Here is a 27516-nt window from a genome sequence, read left to right as displayed (position 1 = left end):
CACATTTTCATTTATTTTAACAATGTACTTACATAACTAAAACTAAAACTGAAATAAAATGGATGCGCTGTTTCAACGCTTTGATTTGAAATAAAACAGCGCATCCTTGTGGCGCGGATGACATAGAAGAGCGTACACAGCATAAGGTGATACGGAGAGACACAGAGGAGACCGTTGACAAAGTAATTATTGAATAAAGTTTTACTTTTGTTTTCTTCGGTTACAAAAAGTGTTCCCGTCGCTTCATATAACCCAGATTGCAGGTCTGATGGCAGATGGAGTATTCTGATGACTTTCATACCTTTTATGGACATTGACACTGCTATTTACTTGGCAGTCTATGGGACAGTCACAGGCCTCCCGGTTTTCATCCAAAATATCTTAAATTGTGTTCCAAAGACGAACGGCACTTTTACAGATTTGGAACGACATGGGGGTAAGTTATTTATGACAAAATTTTTATTTTGGGGCTTGTAGAGTATCCCTTTAAGGCAATCAATAAATTTTAGGGTTAAATAAGGTGCAAAGTTGTCCCTTTAAAGGACACTTCAGTGCTGTATAGTACAAAGTACATTTTTGCACATTGTTATCTGAGAGGTGCACAGTAGTGTGTAGTTTCATCCTCAGACAGGGACATCTCAGATGGTCGTCTGTCTGCTTTCACTCCAAAACCCCCACGGTGAGCTCCCATTGAGGGGCAATGCAGAGGGGTGTGTGCTTCAGCACCTGCAAATGAAATTAAACAGATTAATAGTGTACAGGACAAACAAACTCAAGTCCTCCGCAGTCAACATGCTAATATGCAGCTTATGTGGAGGATAATGGGACATTTTAGACTGAAATGACAGATTATTTTTTTATTTCCTACTAATGCATGATCCCTAAAATTCACCGAAAAAAATTTATTTTGTATGGGAATGCAATTTTAGGGCATCAGAATGTGTGTAGTGGAGATTAAACGTATAACAAATCATTAGAAGTCATAAAAGACATGAATCATATGTTCAGGCCTTTCATTTTTAGCTGCACATATATGTATGAGACCATTGAACACTCTTTTGTCACTCACACCCGTGTGTGTTTCCCATGCGTTCTTACCACATTTGCATGAGAACTGCCCTGAGAGGCGGGTGTGAAATATTCTTTTCATGCTCTGCTAAAGGATGGAGATCCCTGTCAGGGCAAACCTATCTTGTTGTGGCTTTGGTTTGTTTCAAGACCGCTGGATTCCACGAGACGAGGTTTTATGTCATGTAATGGCTTCCCATTTGCAAGGTGGGCCTCTGCAGCTGCAGAGCCCATTACAAGTTGATTGACATCATTCTTGGGACGTTTACAGGTCATTTGCAATGGCATGTGGTGCATAGTAATGGATTAAGGTCATATGAAAGCACACTTGTTGAGTTCTAGACTTTGTTTGGGAGATTTTGAAATGTCTTTTTTTCATTTGTATTGGTTTCTGTTCATTGTTCATTTGTTCATCAAGAAGTCAATGACAAATAAGAATATTCATCTAGGAAAAACCTTGGTTTCATATGTTGTAAAATACTTTTTCAAGAAAGGTTTCATTTGAAGGACTCAAAAAATGTCATGTTGTGTAACCATGAAGTAAAAAGTAGCATTTTCGTTACACTGTGAATACATACAATTCTGAAGAGATTTTACTTAACAAATATTATTTATATGTTTTATAGGTTTTTGCAGAGTCACACCAAATGGCATTTTAGAATATGAACTTTACAGTCTTGCAGGGGTCCTCTCTATGATATCATTTCCTGTTTTCTGCATTACAACCATAACAAATAACTTCAAATATTAATAAAATAGTTGTTCAAATATTAATAATATGTAAAAAAAAAAAAAAAAAAAAAAAAAAATATATATATATATATATATATATATATATATATATATATAACAGAAGTGCATTATTTATATATTAATATTTGAAAAACTTCACAAACTAAAGAAACTAACTTCAGGAACTAAAAACACTCTAATTACAGAAGGGCTGTATTCACGTAATTGTTTGCATAAGTTGCATTTTTAATTTATTTTAATGCATTTTTGAATAATTTAATAGAAAGGATTAAAAAATAAATAAATAGTGCCACATCGGCCATATATTACTATTCAAACGTTGGTCAAAAATACAGTAGAATACAGTAATATTGTTAAATATTATTAAATTTCAAATAATGTTTATTTTATTGTAACATTTTTAAAACAGTGTTAATTATATTTAACATTTTAAAATGCAATTAATTTGTGTGATTTCAAAGCGGAATTTTCCGCATCATTACTCCAGTTTTTAATGTCAAATCCTTCAGAAATCATTCTAATATGCTGATTTGCTGCTCATGAAACAGCTTTTATCATTATCAATGTTGAAACCACGATGTATTTTCTATTTCAGTATTCTTTGATAAATAGAAATTTCAAATGAACACCATTCATTTTTACCGTTATAAATGTCTCATTTGATCAATTTATTGCATTCTGAATAAAATATTATTATTATTATTATTATTTTTAATTTCAAATCGCACAGAACGGTAGTGTATGTAGTAGGTCGTACACATTCATAACTGTGTGGTTTGTTGAATCATTTCCTTTCTGGTCATCTGGGATGAGTGCAGCAAAAGGTGGGTGTTTCTTTTCGGGTGATGTTCCTTTTTGCCCCCTGACACTGTTGTGATTAAGGATTAGACCGGTGAGGGTCTTCCGCCATTTCTCCCCTTTCCCTAAACAATCACCCCTTCCCTGCCCCCCACCTCCTTCTTTTACCACTCCTCCATTCCCCTGGGGATCGGGGGAGGCTTTTTAGCCCAAGAACTTTTTACTCATTATGTTCTAAAGTCTTTTGCTCAATCAGTGGAGCAGGAGGGAAACACCCCCCACCCACACATCCACCCACCAACCCACCCAAAACCCCCCTCTGCCCTCACCACACACCCTGCCTGAAAACAACATCGCAGCAAACATCGAAGCCCCTTAATGCTTCTTCCAAGTACCCAAAACAAACTGACCAGATGTCTGTTTATCACACACTAATGACCCGAAGACGACAGGCTTAGTGTTCCAGACCACCAGGTAGTTTTCAATCATTTGTGCCTCTAATGAGTAGCGAGGACTTCTGAAGTTTGACTTTTCTCATTCTCTACTAGTCTATTCTCTATTTATTCCCCCATAACCATTACATCACTCTCCGTCTAAAGCACTTGTTGTTTTTCCTTATTAGAATGGTAATGAGGTCTCCGGTTCCTTGACCTCTTCATAAGAGTAAGTTTCTAATTATAAGCTGTAGTCTTGCAGGAACTTTAACAATAGGTATTAGACAAAGGAGCCGTTTTGTTTGGTTGTGAGGTTAAGTTACAGCCGCATGGATGGAAATTAGACTTAAGTCAGCTAGTTCACAAGAGCCCTTGTGTCTCAACAAGCCCTTCATAAGATGACATATTGGTTTATTGGAACCTCCTCCCTCGCGTTTTGGTCTTTTCTGCTTTTCATTAACAAAGGAGGAAACCTTATTAGTGTGGCTTGACATGATGAGAGAGCAAAGTTACAGTCACTAACAAGCTACCTCAAATCTAGAGAGGAGACACTAATAAATGAAAGATAGTTTTGAAAGTGGAATGGTTTAATGGCTTTCTGTGCACATTTTTTGACTAAAGAGCTATTGACGAAGACCCCAAAATACAGACCCTTATGCATGTCCCAAAAAAACTACTATAAATTGCAAGTCCAACAAAGTCACTCTTTGGATTCAATGTATAATTACTAACCAGAAACTACAGAGAATCTACCTTAGTTGTTAAAAGTGCCGGCACCCGCAGGTCTTCATACACCACACAGAGCCAGCCCCGTCTCCTCTCACAGTTGGATCAGCTGATCAGTATGTCTGTGGTCACCAGGAAAGGGGATATAAAGTGACTTTCATGTCAACCTCTTCACCAGTGGGTGACACTTTCAACACCTTCGCTAGGCTGTATCAAAGCACCTCAGAGGGTCGTCGTCTCCAGGTCTGACAGCAACAGGGTGGCGTGATCGAACCCTGAGATGTTATAACACAGTGACATCATTCACAGTGGCCTCAAACAATGTTTTCTTAAACTAATTGGGTATAGCTAGTAAAATAAGCATTGACTGAGACTCAATGCATAGTGAAATAAAGTGAATAGTGTATATACAGTAGTACCGGCAAAAAGATTATAATTACAAAGTCTCTTATGTTCACCAAGACATTTATTTGAAATACAGTAAAAACGGTAGTAGCCTATTGTGAAATATTATTACAATTTAAAATAACTGTTTCCTGTTTTAATGTATTTTTAAAAATAATTTATTTGTAATTGCAAATCTGAAATTTCAGCATTATTACTCTAGTCTTCAGCCAGTGTCATATGATCCTTCAGAAATCATTCTGATATGTCAATGCTCAGTAATAATGAATGGTTCTTATTATTATCAGTGTTGAACAGGTTTTGCTGTTTTGATGATAGCATATTTTTATCAGGATTCTTTGATGAATAGGAAGTTGAAGATCAGCATTTATTTGATTCTGAAATCTAATGCGACATTATAAATGTCAGCATATTAAATGAGAAATGACACTGCAAACACAGCATTATCATCACAGGAATAAATTGCATTTTAAAATATAATAAAATAGACAGTTTTTAAACTGTAATATTTCACAATATTACTGCTTCTAATGCAGTTTTGATCAAATAAATTCAGCCTTGGTAGGCATAAAAGTCTTATTTAAAAAAAAAAAAAAAAACTTAATCATCCTCCTTCATATACCTTGTTAGCATATGGGGGCTAGTTGTCACACTTTTTAAATATATTAAAGTGCCAAATATGTATCGAAACATATGTATTTAGGCCTGCTGGCCTTTCTGACTCGTTTCCCATATATAATGATTATTATATTATATCCCCAATACAATTCTGATGTAAGATGTATGTACATGGGCCTAGCCTACATAATGGGTGTAAACCATAGACTGGTCTAAACAAACACAAACAACTCCTCCGCGCGCTTTCTACAGTCCAGCGTGGAGTGGGCGGAGCAAAGAGGACGTGGAGGTGTGGTCGCCGTACAGCAGCCTTAAAAACACGTGTTGAGCCAAAAAGCGTGGAGTTCAGAAAAACCACGAGGGAGTTGTGTGGGATCACTGAAGAATCGCCAAAGAAAGTCTTCGTCACACTGGATTATGCCATCCTACGCACTCAATCAGTTTATTGATCTGGATGATGTCCTGTGCAAGGTATATTTAGCGTTCTGAGTTTAAAAACTACAGTGTGGTTGTTTTGAGACAGGTCACGTAGCGAAATATGCATCAATCATGTTTTTAAGGGGCGGGTTTTTTTCAGTGCTTTTGAATGCATTCTGCAGGAAACGTATAATGCCGAATGAAAACGTTTTGTTGTAAGGTTGACGATAGCTGGTCGACTCAATGAAATTAAATTCAGCTTGCTAGAAACTTTCCAACCGGGGAGGGAACGTGGGCCACGAGTGAACGCCTTTTTATTGCAATCAGCCATTATCGTTATTTTGTGCTAGTTTTGCATGTATGAAGCTTGAACAGAACGGCATGAAAGCACCATTGCTTGTGGCATTGTTGAGATTTAGAGCGCAAATATTTTAACTTTAGTTTGTTTTTGTTTTTTTAAACGTAAACAAGTTGAGACCCGGAGTTGTAAAAAAAAAAAAAAAAAAAAAAAACTCACCGCTGCAAAGTTATAATTTTTTTTTTTTTCTTCTCGTTTCTGCATCGCGTTAATGTGAATCTTAAGTGTGAATGGGAAGTCACCGGGAACTGATTGTTGTTTCTTTTCCTTTTTTTTTCCTTGCTGCATTCAGTTATATTTGCGAATGAATGTGTTCGACTCGTACACGAATCGTTCTAATGAGTCGGTTCACTGAAACATGTTTGCAAAAACTGAACTGGTGCGCATGGAAAACAAACAAACAAAAAAACCCTTATTAAAACTAAAACAATGTGCGTATGTATCGCTTTTTATTGGAATGTTAGGAGCCACGAGAATCGTTTTTTTGAACCGTTTTTTGAAAGAGCAGATTTGCAAAAATGAGTCGGACTCCCTTGCTTCCACTGGATTTGTAGGAATGGCATACTTGCTGCTTTAAGTGAAACTGCCAGACTTTGTCATCTACTTCAAGATGTCTAACCCTTTTGTTCTTTTCCTTACAGCACCTTTTAAATCTTGATCTTCGAGAGCCAATGCAACCCTCACATGCAGCTGCTGTTGGATATAGGAAGCCTGACAGTCCCTGCACACTTTCCTCCACCAGTTCAGGACTTTCTATTGACCGCATTGAGAGCGGACCCGTGAACTCCAGCCACTGGGGCCCCCAGAAAGTATCGCCTCAATCAAAGTGGAGCAAGATGTCCTTTTGGTCCGAGCGCTCTGTTAGCATGGTGGAGGGTGACACAGGAAGTCTGGGTTGGTCTTCTGCTGAACCCGGCCATTTGAAGCAGTCTTCAGTCACGTCAGGTGCAGTTTCCCTCTCCGGCTCCACGTCTTCGTTCTCTGCGACCTCATCGCGCTACAAGACCGAGCTGTGCCGCACGTTCGCCGAAAGAGGCGTGTGCAAATACGGCGGAAAGTGTCAGTTTGCTCACGGCCCCGAAGAACTCCGAGATCTCAACCGTCACCCGAAATACAAGACTGAACCCTGCCGCACTTTCCACTCCATTGGCTTCTGCCCCTATGGCATCCGCTGCCACTTTGTGCACAATGCCGAAGACGATCAAGCGCAATCCCGACCCCAGACCTGCAACCCGACTATCCAACGGCCTCCCCTCCTCAAACAGAGCTTCAGCTTCGCTGGGTTTCCCACATCTCCCCAACCTCTAGAAGCCCCCCTAGCGCCTTCCTCATTCCTGCGTGCATCTTCTGTTTCGACTCCAACGTCATCCGTCATGTCCGATCTTCTCTCCCTGGCCTTCCCCGATATAGACCCCAACACCCTTCTGGACCAGACCCGAGAGTTGCACCCTCAATTTCTGCCATCTCCTGATTCTGGCTACTCTCACTCGGGACTGACGCCCACTTTGTCGCCCACCCGGCTCGCTCCTTCTCAGCCTGAGGTCTGCTTGCGACAGAGTCCCACTGGCGGGGCTTCCCTAGGCCTCCGAAGTCTATCCCACACCTCTCTCTCAGACCACGAGGGCGGCAGCTGCTCTTCATCCAGCAGTACGAGCGGCTCTGAATCCTCCTTAGGACCCGAAGCCAGCGGGCGCAGGCTTCCCATCTTCAGCCAGCTTTCGGTACCCGATGACAGCATCTTCAACGAAGGCAGCAACTCCGGCACAAGCTTCTTCCTGTAGACTGTCGCTCCTCACAAGGACTGAACTGTATACTGTGGTATACCTACTGTATTATTCGGCCGATACTTGACATTTTAGTTAAGTGAAACACGTACTGTTTGAAGGTACTGAATGTTAAAAGGGTTCTTTAAGTGGGGTTTCATGTGCTTTTAAGTGGAGCGATTCACCAGGTTTTATTTTTTGATGACTGAAGACAAGTGGGGAAAATAATTAACTTGAAAACCTGCAAAGTTCTGGCATCAACATGTTGTTTGGTAACATATGAAGCTGTTAACTTTTAGGATGCATTTAGCAATCAGCTGTTTACAAAGTTGTTGTACCGAAATGGCCAAAGAGAGGTTATGACCAGGTCTTAAAGGTCTTTTTCAATATTTGAGAAAATCATTGTACTCTTGCTAACTAGAGACCAGGCTTTTTTTTTTTTTTTTTTTTTCTCCACAGTTCGTGTACTACCATCGTAAACTGACTGTTTCTCGACGTTTTGGATGTTAGATTTGAGTTTATTTGGTTTTGCTATTCTGCAGTATCGGTTTGAGTTCTTCCAGCTCCTTTTTATTTATTTTTTTTTTTTTTTTTGAGATAAGCGTTTGGTTCGTTCCCAGACCTACTTGCCTTAAGTTTCCGAGGGTCCGTACGCAGGCCTCTGGAAGTGCACGGTTGGATCTTAACTTGGAATGAGTTGCCTGTGTCATAGTTTTTGGTTGTGTAGCTGCAGTTATTGTAAGTTTAGGCAAATCAATTTATTACTGTACAAGCCTTTAGTGGCCTTGTGTTTGGTTTAGTCGTTTTTATAGCTGGTTCTGATATGGGTCCCTTTTTGCATCATATTCTCTGAAATGCCCTTGTTGGCTTTGTTAGATGATGGAGAGTTTCAAGTAACTTAATTTCCTTTTTATTTATTTTATTGTATTTATAGAAAACATGTTTTTTGATAACGTTTGTTAATATATTGATTTCCTCTCCCTGCTGCCATTTCTCATTTTGTACTGAAAATAAACCCTGTTGTTGAACATTGACTCTTGGTGTTTCTCTTTAATGATTTCAATGGATGGTTCGCCCAAAAAGTAAGGGTCGGGTAATCCTAACAATTTTCACATTCCAGATCTGTTTTGATTTTTATAGTGTGGAACAAAACGGTGTTTTGAACTGATTTTGTCCATGTGGTAAGTTTAAAAAGGTCAGGAACAACAAAGGACCCAACTGATGTTCATTGTATTGACAGATATTGTAGTCTCATCTTTTGTATATCACAGAATAAAGTTGTACAGATTTGAACTATTGAACTACTCCTTTCAGTGTTCGCAAGAAAATAAAACCCTTAATGACCTGGAATTTTGTTGTGCAATAAATAATTTTTTTTTTTTTTTTTTTATAAAATAAAACCCTTAATGACCTGGAATTGTTTTGTGCAATAAATAACATTTAGCATGGTAGGTTTTTTTTTTTTTTTTTTTTTTTTTTTTTTTTTATAGGACATCTATAGATCTACTTTATGACTTTATTTGCTAAATTGTACTTTGTTATCTTATCAGTGCTGTGAGTTTGTTCGTCCTTCATTTATTGTGGTTGGGGGAGGTGTGAGCAGATCACATGTAGTATGGAAATGAGACGTCCTTTTGTTTTATCTGGTTAACCCCACATTTGCCTATCCTTCAATGTGTTAACAGGTTGGTGGTGACAAATATATAGACAAATATGTGTATTATTCTTTTTTTTTTTTAATGACCTGTGGCTCTATCCTAAACTTACATATTTACTTTCTCTTCATTTCTCCCACTTTGTTCTTTTAACTTATATATATACATATTAACTTATGTATACGAGGATCCTGTTGGTGTTATGAAGAGTTGAAACTGAATCCCACGAAAGCTTTTGATAGTTAAGTAACAAGAAACTGATTCTGTTCACTACTCACTTGTTAGGGAGGACAATGGTTCGGGGAGGCGTCCTTTGAGAGAGGCAAACCAGGGAAAGGGTTAAAACTGTCTTACTGTTCTCTATTGTGTGCGGAGAAGATTCTCCCACATCGCCTAGTGAGTTTTTACAAAGCCAGGCGCATTCTCACACAGGGCCCGGATCATATGGAATCCCGAGCAGATGGCCACATTCACTGGGACTGTGGGTCAAACATATGCTCTCCAGGCTCTTGTGTAGAATGGAATCCGTGCACGGAAAAGAGCAGGGGGTGGGGAGCTCAACCTGGCTACTGTATGACAATGGGACAGGGAAAGAAACTCTTGCAAGTTCTTAGGATGAAACATTCTCATACGAAAAAAATAAAATAAAAATCACTGACAGCTTCATGTTTGCAGTGGTATATCTTTGACTAGTGTTTCCATTTGGATTCAAACAGGTACTTTAAAAAAAAAAAATAGGATTAATATATTTGTAATAGAAGTTGGTTAAATACGGGGACACAAAACTCTAAAAACCACTAAAATCACACATATTAAAGCAAAATGTAAAAAAAAAAAATCTATAATAAAAAAGCTATATCATCAGCTATATTAAAACAATGGAACCATAAGATTGATGTATGTTCTTAGGACAAAGGTTGGGGCAAGTTGTCACATGTTATTTATTTATTGTTATTAATTAAGTACTGTTGGCCAAAATAATACATTTTTATGCCATTTTGATGAAGCGATATATGTCTAAATAAATTACAATACCTTTTTAATGAAGTGGAAGATGAAAAGAACAGACATTAAAAAAAAAAAAATAAAAAAAGTTTATTTGATTACAAATACTGTAAAAACAGTAATATTGTGATATTATGGATATTTATATATATATTAATTTAAAATAACTGTTTTCTCTTTTAATATATTTATTCCAATGATGCAAAGCTGAATTATTAGCATCATTACTCAAGAAACATTTCTTATTATCATCAATGTCGTGCTCCTTGAATTTTGTAGAAACCATGCATGCATCTTTTTTATCCCAAATGAAAGATAACCGAGACTGTTATTATTATATGAATCATATTTTCTGCTCCACTCAAGAATCATAGTAATAAAGAATACAAGACTGAACCTTTGAAAACTTTGAACGAGGCTTTAAATAATTCCTCTTTATGGGCATATACAACCAAATAACCACCAGACGTCAGCAGAGTCTTACAAATACACCCTATGTGTGACAAACAAACACTGTTAATGCTCCATTATTAAAGTGCTCATAGTGCTCATGTCACAGTAAATAGCTTGTAACAGACTGTTCTGTCATTACTGTAGTCTATTATAATTAATCTTCTATAGCTGAAATGACATAGCAGCCTACAGATACAGCATATTTCCTCATGAAAAACAGTGAGCAGGAAGCTGCCAGTCAGCTGAAAGAGCAAACAGCATGTTTCAGGTATTTATTCATATTCAAATAAAAGTCATTAATATTGTAGATTTATATGCTGGTTGCACTATAATACTATATACTATAATACTATAATAATCTTGTTTTAATTTGTATCACAGTTGTGGTGTTGGAATATTATTTATGGGGAATCCCCATCCTCAGATATCCCATGAGGCCTTTTAGACAAGTGGCAAGATGTCTTCTGATTTATTTCTACATGTTTTATAATGTTTGTTAATTCCCCAAGAAAGGTCTGAACTGCAACAGTATACAAATACAGACAGAGTGCGGGACCTTATGACAGCAAAAAAAATAAAAAAATAAAAATAAAACTGCCATATGTTTTCATCAATGTTACAATTGGTCAGTTTCACTTCCCTTTCCTGCTTGCTTCATTTCCTCCTAGCAGTACCTTATAAAAGAGGAAGTGCCTGTGGCCTGAGACACAACTAACATTTCAGAACCCAAGAGGCTTTTGTAATCAAGTTGTCAAGCCTTTGTTTGAAAGGCTAGGAGATTATACTGTGTTGTTGCAGAAAATCATAGAATAACTATATATTATAGGACCAAGAAAATTTGAGAATTTGGAAATCACATGGTTCCCGATTCAGATTTCAGGATGGATCATTCACATAACTAAACTATTCATTCCCAGAAAAGTTTGGATATCCAGTCTTTTTTTCTTTTTTTTTTAATTAGGGTGTTGTTTTAAATAACAAGGGTGGACATACATTTTCCACTTTCTGATGTTTTTGGAAACCTACCAGTTATTTCAGCTGTGGATGTTTGAGAGCATGTGCTACTTTAAAAGACAGTGATTTAAGAAAATGTTCAAGGACTTACAAAACAGTTGTGAATTTGAAAAAAACTGCTCCCTCTCTGGGGAAGGCCGATTGAGCAACTCTGCATGAACTGGATGTTTGCAAACGGTCTTTCCAAGGTTGTTTGGAGGTCAGTTCCCTACTGAGAATGAACAGAAAGCACAAAAATTCCTTTAATCACAGATTAATCAAATCTGTCTAAATTATCCATCTAATTACAGTGACAAAGCTAAACTAAACTAAACTAAACTAAACTAAACTAAAATAAAATAAAATAAAATAAAATAAAATAAAATAAAATAAAATAAAATAAAATAAAATAAAATAAAAGTACTTAGCATTTAGAAAGTGCTGGTCAGCATCATCATGAGGCCAAAATAAATCACATGAGCTGTTGTAAAATAAAGTAAAATAATAAATTAAAATAAAATAATATAAAATAAAATAAAATAAAATAAAATAAAATAAAATAAAAGTACTTAGCATTTAGAAGGTGCTGGTCAGCATCATCCGGAGGCCAAAATAAATCACATGAGCTGTTGTATCTTCTTTTTAACCGCAAAATAAAAAAAAATTATAATAAAATAAAATAAAATAAAAGTACTTAGCGTTTAGAAAATGCTGTTCAGCATAATCAGGAGGACAAAATGAATCACATGAGCTGTTGTATCTTCTTTTTAACCGTAAAAAAAAAAAAAAAACATAAAACTTAACTTAAAAAATAAAATAAAATAAAATAAAATAAAATAAAAATAAAATAATAAAAAAATAAAAATAAAATAAAATAAAATAAAATAAAATAAAATAAAATAAAATAAAATAAAAAATAAAATAAAAGTACTTAGCATTTAGAAAATGCTGGTCCGCATCATCAGGAGGCCAAAATAAATCACATGAGCTGTTGCATCTTCTTTTTAACCGTAAAAATAAAAATAAAATAATAAAATAAAATAAAACAAAAAAAAAAAAAAAAAAAAAATAAAATAAAATAAAACAATAAAAAATAAAATAAAATAATAAAATAAAAAAAAAAATAACTTGTCAAAAAATATGCTCAATAAAAGTACTTAGCATTTAGAAAATGCTGGTCAGCATAACCACTAGTACAAAATAAAACACAATATAAAATGTAACTTATTATTAACATAAAAAAAAACAAACAAATCTATCCAAACAAACAAATAAATAAATAAATAAAGGGGAAAACAGTACTTAGCATTTAGAAAATGCTGGTCAGCATCATCAGGAGGCCAAAATAAATCACATGAGCTGTTGTATCTTCCTTTTAACCGAAAAAAAAAAATAAAATAAAAAATAAATAAAAAATAAAAAATAATAATAATAAATAAATAAATAAAATAAAAAAAAAAAATAAATAAAAATAAAATAAAATAAAATAAAATAAAATAAAATAAAAGTACTTAGCATTTAGAAAATGCTGGTCAGCATTACCAGGAGGCCAAAATAAATCACATGAGCTGTTGTATCTTCTTTTTAACCGCAATAAATAAATAAATAAATAAATAAATAAACAAATAAATAAATAAACTTAGCATTTAGAAAATGCTGGCCAGCATCATCAGGAGGACAAAATAAATCACATGAGCTGTTGTATCTTATTTTTAACCGCAAAAAAAAAAATAAAATAAAATTGTTCGCATTTAGAAAATGCTGGTCAGCATCATCAGGGGGCCAAAATAAATCACATGAGCTGTTGTATCTTCTTTTTAACCACATGTAGCAAAATTTCTGAGCGATTGGTGTGATTTTATAATCAAAATATTCAACATAAATACACAAATTAAATTAAACCACAACAACAAATGTATCTAAATAACAAACAAACACAAATAAATAAATAAATAAATAAATAAATAAATAAATAAATAAATAAATAAATAAATAAATAAATCATATTTGTTTCAAACTCTGTTAGCAAACTTTCAGATAGATTTGTGTGATTTTTTAAACAATAAATATTCAAGTTAAATACACCATTTAAATTAAATTAAAACAATAAATATATCTTTATTAGAAATAAACATAAATATATAAACTTTCTGTAATAAAATAATAATAATAAAAAAACCTGTTAAAATTACTACAATTGTTGACATTGTTGGAGGAAAAAGTAAATATGTCTGCTGTTGTATATTCTGTTCAACCTTGTTAAAATGTCAGAGAAATGAAATGTATTAAAATAAAAATGACTAACACAAAATGACTGCAACAATATAAATAAATTAATAAATAAATAAATATCAGAAAATAATCACTCAATTCATCAACTGTAATTCATTTGCTCATGTTATAATTAAAATTAATTGTTGATATTGTTGTATGATTTTAATTGCCGACGTGGCACAGGCCAAACTCACCAAACCACTTCCTTTTCACAACAGGTTAATTTTATATTATATAATAGTCTATAATTAAACACATTTTGAAGGAAGCACAATTTTGTTTCTGATCCACTGTGTGAAAACATGCTTTCCAAAATGTGTGCTTGTTGTTTACACGTCAAACACTTAAACAGAAAACTCCCTCACAGAAAACGAATAGTGCTCTTTCAAAACTGTTATTAGGTATTGAGTTTGATGAGTTTGATATATATATATATATATATATATATATATATATATATATATACAGGTCCTTCTCAAAAAATTAGCATATTGTGAAAAAGTTCATTATTTTCCATAATGTAATGATAAAAATTAAACTTTCATATATTTTAGATTCATTGCACACCAACTGAAATATTTCAGGTCTTTTATTGTTTTAATACTGATGATTTTGGCATACAGCTCATGAAAACCCAAAATTCTTATCTCAAAAAATTAGCATATCATGAAAAGGTTCTCTAAACGAGCTATTAACCTAATCATCTGAATCAAATAATTAACTCTAAACACCTGCAAAAGATTCCTGAGGCTTTTTAAAAACTCCCAGCCTGGTTCATTACTCAAAACCGCAATCATGGGTAAGACTGCCGACCTGACTGCTGTCCAGAGGGCCATCACTGACACCCTCAAGCGAGAGGGTAAGACACAGAAAGAAATTTCTGAACGAATAGGCTGTTCCCAGAGTGCTGTATCAAGGCACCTCAGTGGGAAGTCTGTGGGAAGGAAAAAGTGTGGCAAAAAAACGCTGCACAACGAGAAGAGGTGACCGGACCCTGAGGAAGATTGTGGAGAAGGACCGATTCCAGACCTTGGGGGACCTGCGGAAGCAGTGGACTGAGTCTGGAGTAGAAACATCCAGAGCCACCGTGCACAGGCGTGAGCTTTTGAACCAGAAACAGCGGCAGAAGCGCCTGACCTGGGCTACAGAGAAACAGCACTGGACTGTTGCTCAGTGGTCCAAAGTACTTTTTTTTTCGGATGAAAGCAAATTTTGCATGTCATTCGGAAAATCAAGGTGCCAGAGTCTGGAGGAAGACTGGGGAGAAGGAAATGCCAAAATGCCTGAAGTCCAGTGTCAAGTACCCACAGTCAGTGATGGTCTGGGGTGCCATGTCAGCTGCTGGTGTTGGTCCACTGTGTTTTATCAAGGGCAAGGTCAATGCAGCTAGCTATCAGGAGATTTTGGAGCACTTCATGCTTCCATCTGCTGAAAAGCTTTATGGAGATGAAGATTTCGTTTTTCAGCACGACCTGGCACCTGCTCACAGTGCCAAAACCACTGGTAAATGGTTTACTGACCATGGTATTACTGTGCTCAATTGGCCTGCCAACTCTCCTGACCTGAACCCCATAGAGAATCTGTGGGATATTGTGAAGAGAGAGTTGAGAGAAGCAAGACCCAACACTCTGGATGAGCTTAAAGCCGCTATCGAAGCATCCTGGGCCTCCATAACACCTCAGCAGTGCCACAGGCTGATTGCCTCCATGCCACGCCGTATTGAAGCAGTCATTTCTGCAAAAGGATTCCCGACCAAGTATTGAGTGCATGACTGAACATAATTATTTGAAGGTTTTATTTATTATACTTTAAAATATCATTTATTTCTGTGATGCAAAGCTGAATTTTTAGGATCATTATCACATGATCCTTTAGAAATCATTCTAATATGATGATTCATTATCAAAGTTGGAAACAGTTCTGCTGCTTAATATTTTTTCAGAACATGTGATACTTTTTTTAGGATCCTTTGATGAATAAAAAAAAAAGAAAAAAAATGAAGCTATGTTTTTAAAATATAAAATATTTTGTAATAACAATATACACTACTGGTCAGTAATTTGGGGTCAGTAATTTTTTTTTTTCTTTCTTTTTTTTAAATTAAAATCAATACTTTTATTCAGCAAGGATGTGTTAAATTGATAAAAAAGTGATAGTAAAGAAAATATATTATTAGAATATATATTATTAGATTTTTTTTTTTTTTTTTTTTTTAATAAATGCAGTTATTTTTAACCTTTTATTCATCAAATATATTAGACAGCAGAACTGTTTCCAACACTCATAATAAATCAGAATATTAGAATGATTTCTAAATGATCATGTGATAGACTGGATGTTACATGTGACACTGAAGGCTGGAGTAATGTTGCTGAAAATTCAGCTTTGCATCACAGGAATATTTTTTATTTTTTTTTAAGTATATTCAAATAGAAAACTATTATTTTAAGTTGTAATAATATTTCACAATATTACTGTTTTTTTTCTGTATTTTTGATCAAATAAATGCAGGCTTGATGAGCAGAAGAGACTTCTTTCAAAAACATTAAAAATAGTAATGTTTCCAAATTTTTGACCTGTACTATATATGTATATATATATATATATATATATATATATATATATATATATATATATATATATATATATATATATATATATATATATGTGTATATTACATTAGTACAATTTAATTAACCCATTAGTTAATTTATTTATGAATATTTATTTGTTTTATAAAAATTATATTTTTATTAAATACAGTCATACATACACATTTCTATAAATCTGCTTATTCAGACTTTAGCTTATAACGTGAAATAAACTTTTTTTTTTTTGTGCTTTTTTTTTAAACATTGCACCAAATCATTTAAAAATTTTGCTGAGAAGTCAATAAAAAAACCCTGAAAGAATTGACCAGGTTCTTCTCAGAAATTGTGTAAGCGAGTGGTGCAAGCGCTAGCATGCTGCCTAGCAATGAATGCATTGTTTTGACTAGGGCACTGCTGTGTAAACAAAGCCCGAGAAAACAGAGTAAAGGAAGTGTAGTGTGACCTCACACCTGATGTGAATGCGCACGTACATACTGACATCAACCCAAGACACACTGCGGCGAAGGGAAAGCACTCCTGGATACTAATTCAGGGCACCGATACCACAGCATTGATCTTACTATGACTCTTTTCTCATGAGAACCTGTGGGTCTGAAGGTGTAACCTAATTTGACAGATAATGCTAGTCTTGTCTAGGTTTTGAAGATATGAGTTTGCCAATATCCTTTGCTGATTCAGATTTTTCTCTTTACCCTGTTTCCTCAGACGTTTCCTCTCCGATTGCCAGATACTGCAGTAACAGCTAGAATGGAATAGTTTTGCACTTCTGGAATGGAAAAAAGTAAGAAGTGGTGCAGCTGTTACAGAAGTGGTTACATTCACTCCACCGCTGAGCAACATAATGGAAGCATGTCAGGTGGTTTAAATCAGACGTGCTTATATATACCCCTATATTTCCAGTGGATTAACTTTTTATTTTGCATAACATGTTCTTAATTTAGAATCAGTTCTTCAAAAAGCTCCCTTCTGCCCTCCTCTTTTCATTTTCCCTTTTATTATTATTATTAAAGCATCAAGCATCATTTTTAAGGGGCTTTCAAAGTTTTACCACTTTTGTTTTGACCTGGTGGATAACAAAACACATAAAAAACTGAGAGATTTGGGAGTGGGCTCATTCTACTTGGGGAAGTACAGTATGTAAACTATCTAACAACTACCCAGAACAACTTAGCAACCGTACGAACAACCATTCTGAACACCCTAGCAACCTCATAGCAATGCACTAACAACCACTCAGATCGCTTTAGCAACTGCACTCCCAAAACAACTATTTTTACTTAAGTTGTGTAGCCATCTAGCACCTGGAACACCTTAGCATCTGCACAACAACTCACTAGCAACCACTCACATCACTTAAGCAACTGCATAGTAATGCACTAAAACTCCTTTTTCCTTAAGTAATGATCTAGCAACTACCAAGAAACACCTTAGCAACCTTACAGAAATACACCAACAGCCATTCTGTTCATGCTGGCAACTGCATAGCAACACACTAAAAACACTAATGCACTAACAACCACCAACCAATAACAAGTCTTTTTATTTGAGCCAGAATGAAACGTCTAGCAACTACCCAGAACACCTTAGCAACTGCATACCAACACACTAACAATTACTAAGATTGCCTTAGTAACCACATAGCAACGTACTAACAACTCTTTTTGCTTAGGCTAGTAATTAAACATCTAGTAACTACTTCCATGGCTGCAGTATGCAGTGTTTTTCACCAGCTGGCAACCCAGGGTTTCATACAGCACCTTTAATGGCAGATCCCACAAACGTTCAGTGTGTGTTAAAAGAACTAAATCTTTTTATCTTCATTTTATGTGTGTGCCTAAACACAAATTGACATAACCCTATCCTGATAAATATTCAGAAGTAAGAAGAGTGACAACTTGCCCTGAACTCCAATAGGCCTACATGTTGCTGGGTGTTTGCCATTACTATTGACAGAGCAGCTGCTGAATAATTTGCACTGGTTAAATGCTGAAATAATGGAGATGCTCAGCATGCTTAGATCCTCAGAGAAACATATCAATGTCTTTTTTTTCCAGGAAGATTGCTGAGCAAAATTTAAAAGCAGTACATTTCCCCATTGAGACATTCTGTTCTCTGGCTTATAATACTTAAACTCATAGTTCCTTTTCTATCGTTTGTTGGCAGGTAATTTCCACGCCAGATCATTTTAAGAGTAGAAGGAAGGAATTTGGCCTTGCCTGCAAAAAAGTGTCTGCAGAAAGTGGCCCTTTCAAACTCCACTGACGTTCATACTTCCCTCTCAGAATTCACACACCTGTTCAAATAGCCAGCCTCAGTGGCCATAAAGAGGAATTGTTCACCGCCATACACTTGCAATGTCATGTGCAGTATTTCAGAATACCCTAGAGAGAACTTATTTTAGACTCAACATAAACAAGATTGTAATGACTTGTTTGAAGTCTGACCATCTGGCCATATGCTGAGTCTGGTTTCATGTCTCATGCTGAAAGGCTGTTTCACAATGACGAGAAAAAAAAAAAAAAATCATGCCTCAGCAAAGCAATCTGGATGAAACACATGTCTGGTGTCTGAGTTTCTGCCTGGCTATTAAATAGAGTTTGGTAATATGTTGATTAGCAAATCTGTCTCTCTTTTTATTATTATTATTATTATTAATGTTCATTTCAGTTTTAGTTATAGTTATTTTAGTACATCAAGTTAAATCAACCAATCTATCTGTTAAAATTTTACTTTAGTTAACTATACGAACCCTGGAACATTCATATAATACAAATTATTAATTTAATTAAATTGAATTTTAAATGTAATTTTACCTATATAAGATAATATTCATCTTGATAATACTATATAAAAATTGCAAATAAATATATGAGGAAATATGAATGATCAAACTAAATACTAAAAAATATATTTTTGCAAATATATATAAATCTTTCTAAAATCATACTATATATATAAAGAAATATGTTTTTGTAAATATAAAATATATATATATATATATATATATATATATATATATATATATATATATATATAATCATTATGTATAAACTATACATATTTACAAAAATATGTTTTTGTAAATATAAAATATATATTTTTAATCATGTTTACATGTCAAACATTTAAACAGAAAACTCCCTCACAGAAAACAAATAGTGCTCTTTCAAAACTGTAATTAGATATTGAGTTTGATGACTATATTGACTGACTCATAAATCATATGCCAGAAGAATCATAAATGAGTATTGTAAAGTATACTGCAGTCATAACCTTCCTGCCAATTTTCTATAGTTATTAAGCTAATTACCAGTAGATTCATCACTAATTAATCATTACTGAAGTATATAGTCATGTTTTGTAGCCAGTAATTTTTAAACACAAAAAATTCACCTTTGAAACATTAAGTAATTTAATGCCAATCATTGCTGGACTGGGACAAAAAATTGGCCCTGGCATTTTTTGGTCCAGGTCGGCCCACCACCACTTCGAGATATCTATATATAAAAGTTTTTGAACAGTAAGATTTTTAATGGTTTTTTTTTTTTTTTAATTCTCTTCTGTTCACCAAGCCTGCATTTATTTGATCCAAAAAAACAGCAAAATCAGTAATATTGTGAAATATTTTTACTATTTAAAATAACTGTTTTCTATTTGAATATATTTTAAAATGTAATTTATTCCTGCGATTTCAAAGCTGAATTTTTAGCATAATTTTTTTTTTCATTACTCCAGTCACATGATCCTTCAGAAATCATTCAAATATTCTGATTTGCTGCTCAAAAAACATTTATTAATATTATTATGGTGAAAACAGCTGAGTAGAATTTTTCAGGTTTCTTTGATGGATAGAAAGTTCAGAAGAACAGCATTTATCAGATTTTTTCTTGTAACATTATAAATGTCTTTATCGTAACTTTTTATCAATTTAAATAAACCCTGCTAATTTTTATTTTATTTATTTATACCCCCCATCCCCCCAAAATAAATAAATAAAATAAAAATTATACTGACTCCAAGCTTTTGAATAGTATATGTATAATGTTACAAAAGCTTTTTATTTCAGATAAATGCTGATCTTTGGATCTTTCTGTTGGATCTTTCTTACTGTTCAAACATTTTTGACTAGTAATGTATGTATCACAGCCTATGTATCACACTCATACATCATATCTTGTTTTGGAAAAGAATAAAACGTCAGGTCCGACAATATCTTTTTTAGTTTCTTTTTTATTTAAATCTAGCTTTATTCGCAATGGCCCATGGAAACCTCTGAACACACTTGACTTGGCCAAAAAATCGCGGGGGAATAATTCATGTTTTATTAAAAAGTGTTTACGTATTCTACACTCATGGCGCACGCACACATTAGAATAAGTTAGATGCCTGCCTCCGTTGCGAGTCGTATCAAGTACTTTACCGATTCAACTTTTCTCCTCTCCTCCTCCTGCTTCACTCACCGAAGAGCAAGTATGTTCTTGATAAAGCTGCTGTGAAAACGTGGGAAAAGCCGACTAGGAAGAAGTTGGGGTGATGCGGTCTTTATATAGGCGGAGCAAAATATTTCATCGCTCCATCTATAGCGCATTGTGATTGGATGTTAACACTGTCAGTACAGGAGACAAACCAATGGGCCACTGGCCGCTCGCTGTCCGTGCGTGATGGTCCACGGCAAAAAAAACAAAACAAAACAAAAAAAACCTTCTTTCGGCCCCTTAGGTGCGTCGGCCCACCGGGAAAATGCCCGGTATGCCCGATTACCAGTCCAGCCCTGGTGCCAATAAATTTTTGTTCAGGTCTTCATAGTTTATGCTTTATATTGATTTCCTACACACTGATTAAATCCTATGGGAATAAACGAGGTCTGCAAACTACAGATGCAAAACTTTTACGTTATCTTTCACAAGAGAACCTGAAACAGGAAGCAGCAGAAGTTCTGCACTTTTGAGACAGTGAACAATATGTGTTCTTTTATATTGAGACCTACGCTGTTGTTTTTACACAAAGACCATGACGTACACTTCTACAAGTGCTAAAATGTGTCTAAAACAGGGCTCTGCCTGGAGAACTCCTGCCCAGAAGATGTCTTCTGACTATTATCTTTCTCACTTTCATAAACTTTTCTTTGCTACAAATGTTTTTATACTGTATTTGTTTTTGTTTTGTTATGGTCTACTCATATCACAAGCAGTGTTTCACCAGAATAATATATTTGCAAAGGTTTCAATTTGTCGCACTGTACAGCTTGTTTAATTTTATTATCTGAAAAACATAACCTAAATTCTTGTACACAGTATTTTGAAATTTAATACACAAGTTTAAATGAACTGCATTGCATTAAACAACAAAACCTTGAAATTAATTACTGATAACCAGCTAGTCGAATGATTATTTTAGAGCATGAAGTCATTTCTTCTCCAGACAGATAGATGAGCAGAGTAACCACAGATAAAGTTCAACATATTATGTTTGATAATCAGAAAGTGTCCAAATACATTTGGTCCTTTTGAACAGTTCTGTTCATTTATAAATGAAAAATGTAATTTTTGTGAAATACTGTACTTTGTTTTAAAAATGTGCTTGTTTATATTTCAGAGTAAATTTTGTATCCCCCATCCCAATTTATTATTATTATTATTATTTATTTTTATTATTATTATTATTATTTTTTACATATAACATTACGGTAAATAACAAAATAAAATACCTTTTATTTAAAGGAAACAAAATTAGTTTGGTATTTTTGTCAGAATTTAGGATTACTATGATAATTCATCATAAAAGAAGACACAGATGTCCAGCTTGATTGTTTTGTAAAGAGATTTTTTTCATACTAAAGTGTATTATGCAATAACAATAAAAAATAAAGAAATAACAACAACAATTATTATTATTGTTGCTGTTACTAATACTACTAATAATAATATTTTGTTTTTATTGTTGTTGTTTATGTATATTATTATTGTTGTTATAAAAACAACAACTTTTATTGTTGTTACTTCTATTACTATCAATAATAATAATAATAATAATAATAATAATAATAATAACAACAATTTATAATTAATAATTACAACACAGATAATTAGGTTAATTGTTTTATAAATAAATTGCATTTTTACTTATTATTTTGGTATATTAAGGTGTTTTACAGATGATAATATACACTAATAAATAATAATAATAATAATAATAATAATAATAATAATAATAATAATAATAAAATAAGATAATATTGTTGTTAATAACAATAAAATAATATTTTAATCATTCATACATTTATTTATGAATCCTGGTTGTGTCTTTTCAGGGTTAAATCCAAGTACTTTTTGAGGCCATTAACTGAAAAATGTGTATTGTTTTAATCTAGACAATTCCTTCATTTATAAACCATTTCTGAGGTCTAAATATGTTTTTGCTAAACAAATAAATAAATAAATAAATAAAAAGGAAGCAGAAAGCAGGATTAAAGATGCTCCATGTGGCCTTGATTTTAGTCTGAAAGCAGAGTGAAAGAAAAGAAGGAAATAGTTGTTGGCTGATGTCAATGGCCAGCAGTGGAAGTGCTTCCTTTTATAGACATGCGCTCTCACAGGGAGGAGCGGTCCTGCTTGCTTGTGACGCAAAAGCACAGACAGTGAAGGGAGAGATGAGGGAAAAATCTCACTCTTAATCCTTACTTTTACCTTTACCCTCTGGCCATGGCAGGGTGTGGTATGGTTATGTAAAGCCCTACAGATATTGTAGCGTTTAACTATCACAACTGAGTTTATACTTCAGCATGGTAAAATACAAACAGGACACTCTGAATGACATCAAATATCCCATTTGATGCAACTCAAGGGCTTATTTCATATTTTCTAAAATAGGCATGTTTTACAGGAAGTTTTCATAGGATTGTAACATTGGAAATGGAAACACTCCCTCCAGTTAGCAGCGAGAATACTTTACCACAGATGCAAGGCATTTGGCAGCGAGCGACTGTGATTTAAGCAATCTCTCGCTCGCCTCTCATATTTTCGGCCACATGTGTTCCTTCCACTTTCCTTGCTTTGGATCTGATCTCATATTGTTCTTGGCAGGCGGATCCTTGACAGGCTTAGACAGCAACTTGCACAGGCAGAATAAAAGCCAGATGCGTTTCCATGACGCTGTGCACGTCTGCACTGAGCGAGAGTTGTGCAATTCCCTTAATGCTACTTGAAGCAGAAAAGCAATTTCCACAATCTTAACCTTGCTCCAGAAAGAGACTTTACAGCACGCCTTGAAAACCTGAAACCACATGGATAACAAGAAACCCTATTAGAACTTCCTGCAAACTGAATATCGCCTATAACGTGATTGTATTCCTGAAAGAACTGTTCTGGGTTCAATACAAGTTCATAAGACAGTTCATTAGTACATATATGTTAAAATATGCATTGTTTCACAGTATAGCCACATACGAGTGTTAAAATGATTTTAATGTGGAAAAATTACTTACCAACCATTTCTGTGTAAAATTATACCCAATACAACTTGGGTTGACAACGCAACACTGTAGTTTACAAGTTTACAACTCCAATTATACACAAGATTTTAAAGTGCTTTTATTAAATTATAAGCTTATACTTCTAAAAAACTGATCCCATTTACTGCCATTGTAAGAGACTCAATGTTATCAACATTGTTATATATTCTGTTGATTGAGCTTTATTTGTATTGAATGCAGATGAGAATTTTTTTAAGGCAAGTTTTAAAGTACCTTGTGTAAGTTTCACTTTTAAAAAAAATGGCGCTTTTACTTCCATTGTAAGTGTCTCACTTGAGTTTTGCCTTGGTTTTAACCATAACGAATTGAAATTCCTTGGTAATCTGTGGAAAACTGTGGTAATCAGTATAATGCCATAATGCTGTTGGCTGAACAAGACCAGAAAATTTGTTTAATGCAAGTTTTAAGAGATTTTAAATAGTTTTTCAAAAGTTTTACTTCACGAAATTTGGCGCATTTACTTCCATTGTAAAAGTTTAGCCTTTTTTTTTTTAAAGAAAACAACAGACAAGTCAAAATTTCTTTGTGGTAATCAGCATTATGCCACAAATGCTATCAGTCGAGCTTTATTTGTATTGAACCCAGCCTTTAAAATCCAAGTCCACTGACATTCTCGATTGCTTGGATCAGGCCATTTTTGTGGTAATTTGATAAGGCAAGCTTATAAAATCCAACCGATGGAACATTAACAGAAGTCTGTGCTTCGTTTTCTTTGACATTTCTATTCATTATGCAGTCAGTGAACATAAATGCATTGCAACAAGCAGGTTAAACATTAGACATCCAGGCTGTCACTAACACTGTGCATTGTCTTGAAACAGGTTCGTAAGATGGTGAAAGGTTAAAGTACTTTATAAACCACTATGGTCTGTTAAACATTGATAGAATGGGGTGGACGGCTAACTTACCAGAAACAAATTCTATCATGGCTTTTGTTTTGAACAATGGCTTACACATTAGAGAGAGAGAGTTAAACAGTAAAGTTATGTCATAGCTTATACTGTCATTTCAGAAATTATGATTTCCACATCAATCCTGAGACTTGAAGTAGAAGGAAATGAACAAAACACCAGTTTTGATATTCTGACTTTAGGTTTGCTGCCATAGTAACCTCATGAAAAATGTTTGTTGCTCTCTACTTCCTTTTTTTGTCTTTGTTGCTTGTGAGACCTGCTTCCTCATTGCTTTTCTATGCACTGCTGTTTACTGAATTACATTTCACATTATATGAACACCTTATTTGGTTTCTTTTCATTTGTGCTCCTAAATGTTACCAGATATTCAAGATTCAGATGTAATAATCTACAAATTAACCATTGAAAACTCATGTTGGTTGACTATCAATCTGAATCTCACGGCTACATGTGCCACTCAGTGTCTGTGCTGGGGATAGTTCACCCAAAAATGAAAATCTGTCATTGTTTACTTACCCTCATGTTGTTTCAAACCTGTGTGTGTTTCCTTCTTCTATGGAACATAAAAGAAGATATTTTGAAGAATGTTGGTAACCAAACAGTTGACAGTAGCCATTGACTTTCATAGTATTTTTATTTTATTATTTTATTAATGGCTACCATCAGCTGTTTGGTTACCAAGACTCAAACATGTTTACAACAGCTTGAGGGTGAGTAAATGATGACAGAATTTTCATTTTTGGGTTAACTATCCCTTTAAAGTGCACATTTTGTTCAAGGAAACACCAAAAAGGATGGATATGAACTGTTTTAGTGTAATTTTAAATATATAAAAGTGTGATAACACCATGAATATAGTATACCATAAATATAGAGATTAGTGATAAAGGCCGTTCGAGAAGTTATTTAATATGTGGCCTTTTCTAACTATCTACTTCCTCATCAAAACTGCTGACTCTATTTGGAGAACTGTGTGTTTCCATATATTTTTTGAAATGGTAACAAGTCTGCAGGAGCTTAAAAAAAAACATGTGTGTCTGACTGCAGTGTTTGCTACACAATATATATTATTTAAGGAATCAGCATTTAATCTGTTTTTACCTTTATAAAGTTAGTCACACCTGACTAAAACGATTTCAAAGCAAACCTGTTGAACAAATGTGACTTTTTAATGAAACTCCCATTTAAAATTAGCAGGGTGTACAGTATGAGCTGATAAAATAAGCTTCTTTTCTACCCAGGGAGAGCTGTCAGAGTACAGAAGCATTAGTAAACAGTGAGGTAATTACAAGCCACTTACTGTTATTGCAAATTTCAGGTCTGGCTTTACTGTGCTGTATAACAGCTGCCACTGTTTGCTGTGTGAAGCGCACCAATAGCGTCCTAAAGCAGGCTGAAACGTTGAAAGAAGAGCGAGGGAGAAGACAGGCCATTTGTGTGTTCGTCTGGTTATTTGCTTTTACTGGACTGCCACTGTTGTTATGGTTACACATCCTGTGTGTGTTCTGGCGAAGAAGACGAGCGCAGTGAAATGGATAATAAAGTTCATCTAACTCTTAAATGTGACAACAGCTTCTACACCGCAAGTTTTAACATACCCAGAGAACTACAGACTTCTATCCGATGGAATGATGGAGCAGTTTTCTTGTCAATTTAATCAGATTTTCCTGTGGCATTTGGCAGGGCCCACACTTCCTCATTTGGAGCACATTGTGACATCAAATCTTTAAGTGCCATCTTCCTACACATGACACCGTTATGTTTATTTTGAGTTATGGTGGTCGTTATTTATATATTTAACTTATCAGAATGTAGGTAAGTTGTGAAGTGTGAGAATGTGACGATCACATTATGTTTTTAGCTAAAGCATTTTTAGGGTGGATCACAGAGGTGGGGTCTTTTTATATTGCATCACATATGGGTTGTAACAATATGAATAATACAGAGAACAAAAATAGCCACTTGTACTTTTTCTTGAAGAAGAGAAGTGAACATTTTTTTTTTTTTCATTCTTCACATATTTATTAACTATATGACCTAAACAAGAAGAACTTTTAAAACATTTTTTTTTTTAATTTAATAAATCTTATGTCTTCACAACTGTCACCAAATGACATATGTGGAACAGACTGTTGAAATGGCATCTTAAAAAAAAAAAAATAAAAAAAATAAAAATATATATAATATATATTATATATATATATATATATATATATATATATATATATATATATATATGCATGCATAATTATAGTAATTATAATAAATAGTTATTTATTTATTTTTTTAAGTACACCTTTGTACCTTATTTACCCCTGAAAGGTGCATATTAGTACATTAGTAGTACATAATTAGTACATAGCACCTCAAGTGTGCATATTAGAACCTTAATGGTACATATTTGGGTACTGCCCTAGTAACAGGTTTTGTGCTTTTTTTTTCTGAAAATGAATAATAAATGCATTCTTCAAATCTCATACAGGTTGTTGCTGTGGCCTGTGGATTGCTCTCCTAGTGGGTTTGTGGTGTGATTCTTTGTAATGCTTTGAAACAGTATGTGCTGTCAAAAGGACTATACAAATGATTTTAAGTCATTTGATCAGGTTGCACAATAAAGAGTATGTTTGCATATTGGGATGTCTTGTAGTATGTTTGCACTGGTTTATAAAAAGGTTAAGAGAGGCTCTTGTCAGTTAAACATTAAAAGATATAAAGGAGTTCATTAACATGAGTTTAGAG

The 27516-nt window shown here is 34.2% G+C and overlaps 1 protein-coding gene and 1 long non-coding RNA gene across 2 annotated transcripts; one reads left to right on the top strand and one right to left on the bottom strand.

The window, feature by feature from the left end:
* Positions 1-372: 372 nt before the first annotated feature.
* On the bottom strand, positions 373-26571 carry LOC122147684. Its single transcript, XR_006161740.1, has 5 exons — positions 26078-26571; positions 23284-23604; positions 11559-11678; positions 3807-4054; positions 373-726 (listed from the first exon to the last, which is right to left on the bottom strand). It is a non-coding gene; the product is annotated as an uncharacterized LOC122147684 (long non-coding RNA).
* LOC109099402 (mRNA decay activator protein ZFP36L1-like) lies at positions 5117-8359 on the top strand. Its single transcript, XM_019112918.2, has 2 exons — positions 5117-5273; positions 6219-8359. The coding sequence occupies exons 1-2, from the start codon at positions 5220-5222 to the stop codon at positions 7356-7358; spliced, it is 1194 nt and encodes a 397-aa protein (XP_018968463.1). The 5' UTR covers positions 5117-5219; the 3' UTR covers positions 7359-8359.
* Positions 26572-27516: the final 945 nt, after the last annotated feature.

Source organism: Cyprinus carpio, chromosome A15, assembly GCF_018340385.1.
Source record: "Cyprinus carpio isolate SPL01 chromosome A15, ASM1834038v1, whole genome shotgun sequence".
Taxonomy (NCBI): domain Eukaryota; kingdom Metazoa; phylum Chordata; class Actinopteri; order Cypriniformes; family Cyprinidae; genus Cyprinus; species Cyprinus carpio.
Note: the sequence above shows the minus strand (reverse complement) of the source record. Positions and strands in the feature narration are given on the sequence as shown.

What these genes read in the sequence shown, in the direction of transcription:
- LOC109099402 (XM_019112918.2), top strand. Translation starts at nt 5,220, where the DNA reads ATGCCATCCTACGCACTCAATCAGTTTATTGATCTGGATGATGTCCTG. An exon ending in TGGATGATGTCCTGTGCAAG is followed by an intron (nt 5,274 to 6,218) that starts GTATATTTAGCG and finishes TTTTCCTTACAG; the next exon opens with CACCTTTTAAATCTTGATCT.